General features: G+C 36.4%; 1 protein-coding gene and 1 long non-coding RNA gene across 14 annotated transcripts in view; one reads left to right on the top strand and one right to left on the bottom strand.

Annotated features, from left to right (window-relative positions):
* Positions 1-2,470: 2,470 nt before the first annotated feature.
* Positions 2,471-4,925, top strand: LOC136250992 (uncharacterized). 2 transcript variants are annotated; one of them, XR_010698871.1, is made up of 4 exons: positions 2,471-3,086; positions 3,147-3,208; positions 4,524-4,582; positions 4,645-4,925. It is a non-coding gene; the product is annotated as an uncharacterized lncRNA (long non-coding RNA). The 2 variants fall into 2 exon arrangements; XR_010698870.1 differs by having other exon boundaries at positions 2,471-3,099.
* Positions 4,926-8,096: 3,171 nt separating this feature from the next.
* Positions 8,097-9,214, bottom strand: part of LOC136250990 (uncharacterized) — a 6,084-nt gene continuing 4,966 nt past the window's right edge. For 10 of the 12 annotated variants that reach the window (XM_066043353.1, XM_066043348.1, XM_066043355.1 and 7 more), the window contains exons 5-7: positions 8,818-8,867; positions 8,294-8,352; positions 8,097-8,231 (exon numbers count right to left, since the gene is read on the bottom strand). In XM_066043353.1, coding sequence (XP_065899425.1) covers positions 8,132-8,231; positions 8,294-8,352; positions 8,818-8,867 — 209 coding nt within the window. In that variant the 3' untranslated portion in view covers positions 8,097-8,131. The remainder of the gene's footprint in view (positions 8,232-8,293; positions 8,353-8,817; positions 8,868-9,214) is intronic. The other 2 variants (XR_010698868.1, XR_010698869.1) reach the window with 1 other exon arrangement.

Raw genomic sequence — 9,214 nt, 5'->3', positions numbered from 1 at the left:
GGGTGACCAGAAACTAAGGTTTGACTTGGTGTGGCCTTAGTGTGGCAGGACAAATAAGTGAGCAATATAATGTAATGGCACAGCACAACAATTGATAAAACTTACATTCATCTCTCAGGGAAGGATTTACAGAGGTAACATGAGCCCTCTTCAAAACTTGTTAAAAAGATCGATATACTCTAATAGAGCAGTCAGGTATATACTCTAATAGAGCAGTCAGGTATACTCTAATAGAACATGCATGTAAATATCCATGTCCATATGAAGTTTTTCAGACATTCCAACATTAAATGCAAAACTTAGCATGCTATAGCTTTGGTGTGCAGTGTTTAAAGATATAGAGCTCCAGTAATTTATCACTTGTGTTATGCGAAATGAATTCATGCTATGCATATTTGTATAGTTATATTGTTTTGATTGTCATTTGTATCAGTGGATTCGTGGCCCCTATACCACAGTGAGGTATAACCATCACTTACAGATTACTATATGTGTCTCTATGTGTTATGCTGTCTGTTTCCACTAGGTGACTTTATCTAGTACTACCTTCATCCCAGGGGCACTTAATGCATCATAATTAATGTACTTTTTGCATAAAATATAGCAATTTGCTGAGTTTTAATTTATTAAAATATTGAAAGTCTCTCAGCGGCTGGGGGCTGCGCCCCCAGACCCCTGCTTCTAGTAACTCAATGCTGGTGCTGGAACCCCCCTTCAAAAAAATCCTGGCTACGCCCCTGGTACGATCCAGCTTTCATGGGTATAGCTCCTAGCCTCCATCCTACCCATGCAAGTTTATGCCTTTCAGTGAGCTGGTCTATGGTTGCTAGATCATTTACTAGACTGATGAAAATTAAGAAGCACTCCCATTTCCCCGCTTGTGTTGTGTTGGAACATGAATCTATGGTTGTAACTTCTGAACTTTGGGTACAGACAAGAGTTGCTTCATCAGTCTGCAGCTAGTAGTGGCACAGGTATATCTGCTACCACTGAGGTTGGCTTCCACATTAGCAGATAAATAGGGTATGGCTTATAGCTAGTTGATACTTGAAGTGTAGGCTTTCTTTTTTCATTGTTGAGAGCAATGTACCTGTCATGTGTTATGCACCTATCAGTGTCCACCTCCCCACCTTGGAGTAGGGTGGGGCAGGGGATTTAACAAACTCTAGTGTCAAATTTCCTAGTGATGTGCCAATAAGAGATTTATCCCATTAGCCGATATTGAAATCAATGGCCGATACCGATCCGATGTTTGCCAAAATTTCACACATTTTTGTTATTTTATTTCTGATGAAAACAATGGCAGTAAAGTTAATCAACTAAGTAATCTGCTAATAATTACTGTTACTGATATTGCTGATAAACTGATTTCTGATTATTTACCAATTAATTGGTGCATCACTAAAATTTCCCAGTGCTGGGACAAAGAAGCTTGTTGAAACCCCACTACGTCCCTACCTTTAAAGAGGGATGTTTGAGTTGTCTGTAAAAAGGCTTACACTAGACTGATCCCAAGTCAATCACACAGTAGCATATGGAAAAATTGCAGCCTCAGAACCTCAAAAGAAGCAGAAATGTTTGTGAGGTATGCTTGACCATACCTTTTATATTACACTTGGGGCGGTTTTTATAGTGTTTAACATTAGTGGCAAGTGATATGTACCCTTTGCTTCCTTACATGTTTAGTATCCATGACTACTTATGTGTCTAGAATTGGTATTCCGTAGCAGAAAGCATGGACTTGTTTTTGCACAGATTGATGGCTTACATGTGTGCTGTACTATAGTAACAGTTGTACTATCTTGTTGTGCTCTCTTGAAAGTCTGTGTATTTGTGTTTTCCGCACAGAAATGTTTTCAACAGTTTTGCAATGCAGGTTACTGCAGTCTGCTACATAGCTATAGAATCTTAATTTTTTTTGTAACCTCTTCCATGGCCATTTTGTGTACATATGTAATGATATATGTATCAAACACACACACACATACACGCATGCATGCAATGCACACACACACACACACACACACACACACACACACACACACACACACAGATCCTTCGCCTGTGCTAGCACAGTCATACCTATCCAGTTATCCAGCACTGGGACACTTGTACACTACTCAGGCACTATGAGTCAGTGCAGACAAATCCTCCTGGTGCTTGGTTGTTGTCACTGTTGTTGTTTTCTTGAGAAAGAAACTTTGCATGTCTCGTATAATAGTGAAACTTTGTGTACCCACACATTTGTTTGTAAAGCACTCCTGTGGGGGCCCTATCGTGTACATGAATGCTTATACTGTAGCACCTGAGTAGTGCACAGGAGTATCCCAGTTAGAGCTGAGCGATAGTATAACTATCACTATCACGATTGATAGTAACTTTTATATCACGATAACGGTAGTATCACGATAGTTATTAGCAGTTATTAAAGACACTCAACTTCACGTATACAGCACATGAATACTCCAGTTATGTACACACCACTTATCTGCTTTTCTAACACTCCACTAATAAATGTTATGTGTCAGTATTACAATTGTTATCTTTGTTGTCCACGTTCAAGCTACCAGTCTTATACAGTTTTCTGAACTTCAACACTATCATGTTTGCTTTTGTTATCCATATTTTTGACTAAGCACAGATATGAATGAGTAATCATGATAGCACGATAGTATACTATCAAGATCACGATTGTTAATAGCTATCACGATAATCGATTGATTGCCACTATCGCTCAGCTCTAATCCCAGTGCTGGTACCTGGGCCAGTAGGTGTGACCACACATACAGCAACCCAAATTATTTTTGGTTTTGCCTGCATGTTTTAGTGTAGTCTGTTTATGTGTGTTAGTATGTGACAATGTGAGTAGTGAAGGGTAAATGATGTGGCTGTGAAGTTTTTATGTGTACTATGGTACAGTAGTTGTTACTGGCAAGGTAGCTACCATATAGTGTTGCATATAATACCATCAATTTCACCAAATTATCAGTGTGGGTGTTGCTATAGTAACTGTTGAATACTCATTCAAATAAGTATGTACATCTTTATTTAGTAGTGCAGTCCCCTGCGTACGATGACTACTCCAGGTAAACAAACAAGGTGTGTTAAATCATGGTGTTTGGATGCCTTTACTTCTATGTATACAGTTGTCCAAGTAAAGTGACAAGAGGTTGTCTCGGTCAAGAATCCCAAAGAGTTTGTTCAGTTGGTGAGCCATTGACTGGATATGTGACCAAGTCTGACAAAACCAGGCTTATAGCCCAAAAAATGCATAATACTTAATTTTCTTTATAAGTTATAACAATTCTGTAAAGTTCCCACACAAGTGGTCGAAATGTTAATTTGTTATCATGTTCGGCGAGAAAGTTATTATTATACATATGTCAGACTTTTGAAAAGTGGTCAAAATTTGACAGGCTATATAAGCCTGGGTGATCACATTATATTGTACATTAGATGTGATCATTAATACCTACCATTGAAAGTGATTTGTTACTATTCAATGTGATCAAAAATTTCTTTGATGTTCTTGCTAAAATCATGTTTCATTGAAAGTAGCTAGCAGGCTTAACACTTGTTATACTGATTCCTTAAAATGTGTTAAATCATACGTCAAACATTTACAGGGCACCTTAGATTTCTAGTAATATGGTATTCTGAACTTTTGTGTCACATCATGTGAGGTTGAGACAGCATGTTGATGTACGCATGTGGTACTGACCTTATGTAGCATTGACAACTTTCAGTTACGTATTATATTATTATTGTAATGCCTGCCAATCTTGGGTCGTATAGAAAGTTTGCCTTATGCACACTGTAGCTTCAGTCACACTCTAATGATGGTAGTTGAAGTGTGACTTACCTGTATGTACCCCAATAGTACGTGGTATTTTACTGTTGGAGTATTGGCTTACATACGTTAAGGAGATTGTAATGGTAGCTTTTTGGTAGTGTCACAGTGTGTTTGGGTAATTGTGTGCGTATGTGCTATCTTACTGTATGCCAGTTGCATGTGTGCCATAGAGAAGGCTACTAACAGGATTGTGAAAGTGTGGCTTGGAGAAAAGTCTCCTGCATGTGTACATGAGTTACTTACTTTGTAACGATTATGTGCCATTTTCATGTGTATTTTTTTTGAGTGTGTCCCCTGCATGCATTGTCTGAAACATAAGATTATTAGTTAGACGTCTTGAAATTGGTATCCGTACATTAAGAATTGGATTTGTACAATACACTAGTGAACAAGAAGTCTGCTAGCATGGAGTGTACCATCATAAAGAAGTCTGGCTTACCAGTTGTTAGCCTGAGTTTGTAATGAAAGTGGCTAACAAGTTATAAGCCTTATTTCACCACATAGCTGTATTTTGAGACACCAATTGCAATGTATCAAAAATTCATAATAATCATGCATGGTAAGTACATACTGGAAATGTTTTTTAGCAACTGTCATGGCAACAGTTGCTAAGCAATTGTTGGCAGGGATTACCAAATTTATGAATTTTGCTTTTTTTTTCCCCTTACAGTTAATTGTGGTCATGTCACAAACTGAAGACTTGCAAGGAAAGATTGATGCAATTATTAGGTAAGCTGATTCAAATAATTGCGTATGTAGACTTTAGCTTATTGTCATTGTATATTGTATAGGAGGAGAATAGCATACTCAGTTTCAAGTACCATCCGAGTTCTAAGAAAGTTGAAAAATGTTTCATTATACAGTACTGTTACTGTCATTGTACTGTATGACTGTAGTACTTTTTCATGTACTGTATGTTAAAATAGTTGTAAGGAATCTGAAACTCAATAAAGTTGTATAGTGTTGTACACGTAAGCTAAGCAAGATTCTCAACGCCGCTGTTAACCATATAATTACCTAGCCTACTATACATCATTTATAATATTTAACTTGGTGTTAATCATATTGCATGTTATTGGATCTACGGATGTCGTGATTCGCATTAATTTTGGTCACAAGCCAAATGGTTTGTTTCTAAAAATAAAAGGTCTACATGTATGCATACAGGTCTACGTACAATATAAGGTCTACATTAACACTTCAGTCTCAACTTCAATTCCTTCATTATACACATGGAAGCAGCTAAAAACTCACATGGATTCTAAAATGTTAAACTGCAGCTGCTTGACTCTACAATGGGCTTAAAACTAGTTATCCATAATCTATTGTAATAGTACACACAGTGAAGTCTGTCTGATCAGGTCACCATCTGCTGAAATTGTGCCACCCATGAGCCAAATGTATAATCCTCTGTGAAAAATAATCTACATCATCTAGCCTAATACAGCCACCAGCTTATAAGGTGACTCAGGTGAGCATCTGAAATTTTGATCATGACTAGTGTATACATGGTATATACCTGCAATGAATTTGAATATTACTACAATACAGTTAACAAAATTAAAAAAATTCCTCAATATAATACATAGTGCTAACTTAACTTTTGGTTCTAACTTCTGCCTTACAGTTTCCTTAAGGCCACTTCATGTCAAACTTTAGTTTCTGGTCACCCGCCTGCATGGAAAACCTGGAATCCCAGTTTATGAGGACTATTTACAGGTACTTAAATGCATGTGAAAACCAAGGACACAAATTTTTTTAACACTGCAAAATATTGAGATACTCTGATAGGACGGTCACTCTACCCTTAACTCTAATATTAGGTATAATTATGCCGCACTACTAAAACGTTACTTTTCTGACTATACACCCTGTAGTTTTGTCCTATTATTAATGTTTCCATTACCAGTAACCAAAGTAGCTTCAATATGTAGCATTAACTATAACATCAGATAGCTTCAATTTCCTAACAATTCAGATGTACGTAGTCCTCTAATGATTAATCTAGTAACTTTTCTAAATTTCAACTTCCTTATCACTGAACACAGGTACACTGATTTGAAAGCTGGTAACATTCGATGAGCTCAAATTTCAACTTTTCCATGACTAAATAACTGTATAGTCCTACACTGACAAGTGGCAATTCTTAGTTTAAACATTAACTTCTTACATGATAAATGAAAAACACTATAGCCTGGAGCACTCAATGATTCAAACTTTGACAGTTACTTTTCTCTAGGTTCACTGAAAAGAAGGCTGGAAACAGATAGTGGGCTAAGACTTCACATTTGAATGGAGACTTTCTGGTGTGTACGTAATAGTTTAATGTCATTTTGGATCATTTGAACACTTAGATACTTTCCTAGCGTATACGTAGCTAATAAGACATTACACTTGGAAAGTAAAAACATGTTATAGCTATATACAATACGTACATCAGCAGACCTTTAATTCCTATAATATAGTCCTTAGCTATACATTGTTGTGCTCAGTTCTTTTAAAGCAGTATAACTAGCCATCAACAATTTTCCTAGTGCATTTTGCAGAAGCATAAGTATGTGACTATAAGAATGTTGGTTAATAAAACCAAGATAAATTGAGCAAATAATAATACTATACAGTGTGTTATCACAGTATATTATATTACTGGTGTATATGTAAGATTCTATAGTCCTGATCATCCGCCCGTCCGCATCCTTTTTGTTGGCTAGGGAGTGACCAGAAACTAAGGTATGACTTGGAGTGGCCTAATTATGATTCCTATCTAATTTTTGAATTTATTATGTTTGATTATTGTGTGATAATTATCTATACTGTATGTTGTCAATACTTGCTCAACCTTTTTTATTAAACAGCTGCAGTGTTCATGTGGTACATTAAAATTAACACGCATACTAGCACATTTACAAAACACACATTGCATTGTATGGTAAGTTGTATTACTAAGTTTATCATACTGTGTACAAGAGACATAATGGATGGTAGCTAGCTAGCTAGTGATTGTTCTATTGGAATATAATTGACTGTTTCACTGATAACAAAGTAATCCGGCCGATATTACCCCATTAGTTAGATAATCTATATTCTGTATCACTGCAGTGGATAAATATTGTACATGTCAAGTTATAAGTGCACAATTTGTATTTGAAATTTCACATTATAATCCATTAACACGAAACCAATAGGCTTCATTCAGTCTATTATGATTTAAAATTTACCCATTATGATTTATGGGATTGCCAGCAAAATCAGCCCACTATATACCTTCAATTATCATGTACACATGCTGTACATGTACAATAATACAGCTGAACATTAAAAAAAGAAGAAAAATTGACCGGATTTGCGAAAAGGGGTCTTCCACACACATCCAATTTGTGAACTTTGGCTATTCATAACTTCAGATTGGAAAAAGTCATTGCCTTGAAATTTGAAGAGTAGTGAGTACCAACGTCAGTTAATAGATGTAGAAAATTGCAAGTTTGTACCTTCCTTGAACACTGAGCTATGGGCTTCCAAGTTCATAGAAATGGATGTGTGTGGAAGACCCCTTTTCGCAAATCCGGTCACATATGCATTACACAATTTTACATAAATATTGTTGTTTGAAAATTCAACCCATGGCCAGAGCCCAATACCAGAACAATCATTATGATAATTATAAATTCTTATACTGGGATTGGTTCTTCTATATACGAATTTAACTGCAAACTTTTTTATTTGTGGGAAGATGCTGTGAAATTCTGCTTATTCTATCTGAAATACTGCATTACAGTGTTTATTATGTATGCCTCCCGCTAAGGCAGAAATACTGCCATGCAAATTAAGTACATAGTAATATGAGTTACGATTGGGTAGGTGTCACATTATAATAAATACAAGTGTATGAGCTGATGAAAGACTGAAGACTACACACATACTGGCACATGCATTTTCTGCTGTAGTGACATGATAAAAATAAGTATGAATATAAAATATTGAGCCACCAACTGTACAATAATGTACCTATCAATGTTATTCCCTACCTACCCCAGGTAATGGAATTGCAAAGGCAATTTACTCACCGAGACCCTGGGGACAACTTCGAGTTCTAAATCTCTACTACTTCGTATTATTTATCTCGAGAATCATTAACAATATGGTGATCAGTGTTGCAAATGCCCCTACCCTGGGGATGAGTTAGTCCCTTGCAAATTCCTACCCGTTGCCCAATCTGGGGTAGGTGCATGGGGTGTGACATTGATTCGTGTATAATATAATAGTAAAAAAGTACTACAGTCATACAGTACAATGACAGTAACAGTACTGTATAATGATATATTTTTCAATTTTCTTTAGAACTCGGATGGTACTTGAAACTGAGTATGCTATTCTCCTCCTATACAATATACAATGACAATAAGCTAAAGTCTACATACGCAATTATTTGCATCAGCTTACCTAATAATTGCATCGATCTCTCCTAGCAAGTCTTCAGTTTGTGACATGACCACAATTAACTGTAAGGGGAAAAAAAAGCAAAATTCATAAATTTGGTAATCCCTGCCAACAATTGCTTAGCAACTGTTGCCATGACAGTTGCTAAAAACATTTCCAGTATGTACTTACCATGCATGATTATTATGAATTTTTGATACATTGCAATTGGTGTCTCAAAATACAGCTATGTGGTGAAATAAGGCTTATAACTTGTTAGCCACTTTCATTACAAACTCAGGCTAACAACTGGTAAGCCAGACTTCTTTATGATGGTACACTCCATGCTAGCAGACTTCTTGTTCACTAGTGTATTGTACAAATCCATTTGGACCGACTAATTCTTAATGTACAGATACCAATTTCAAGATGTCTAACTAATAATCTTATGTTTCAGACAATGCATGCAGGGGACACACTCAAAAAAAATACACATGAAAATGGCACACAATTGTTACAAAGTACGTAAGTAACTCATGTACACATACAGGAGACGTTTCTCCAAGCCACACTTTCACAATCCTGTTAGTAGCCTTCTCTATGGCACACATACAACTGGCATATAGTAAGACAGTAAAACACCACGTACTATTGGGGTACATACAGGTAAGTCGCACTTCAACTACATCATTAGAATGTGACTGAAGCTACAGTGTGCATAAGGCAAACTCTCTATACGACCCAAGATTGGCAGGCATTACAATAATAATAAACAATTAAGAAAGTTGTCAGTGCTACATAAGGTCAGTACCACATGCGTACATCAACTTGCTGCCTCAACCTCACATGATGTGACACAAAAGTTCAGAATACCATATTACTAGAAATCTAAGGTGCCCTGTAAATGTTTGACGTATGATTTAACACATTTTAAGGAATCAGTAT

Source organism: Dysidea avara, chromosome 3 (assembly GCF_963678975.1).
Source record: "Dysidea avara chromosome 3, odDysAvar1.4, whole genome shotgun sequence".
Taxonomy (NCBI): Eukaryota; Metazoa; Porifera; class Demospongiae; order Dictyoceratida; family Dysideidae; genus Dysidea; species Dysidea avara.
The sequence above is the reverse complement of the archived record's forward strand: the minus strand, read 5'-3'. Positions and strand labels throughout refer to the sequence as shown.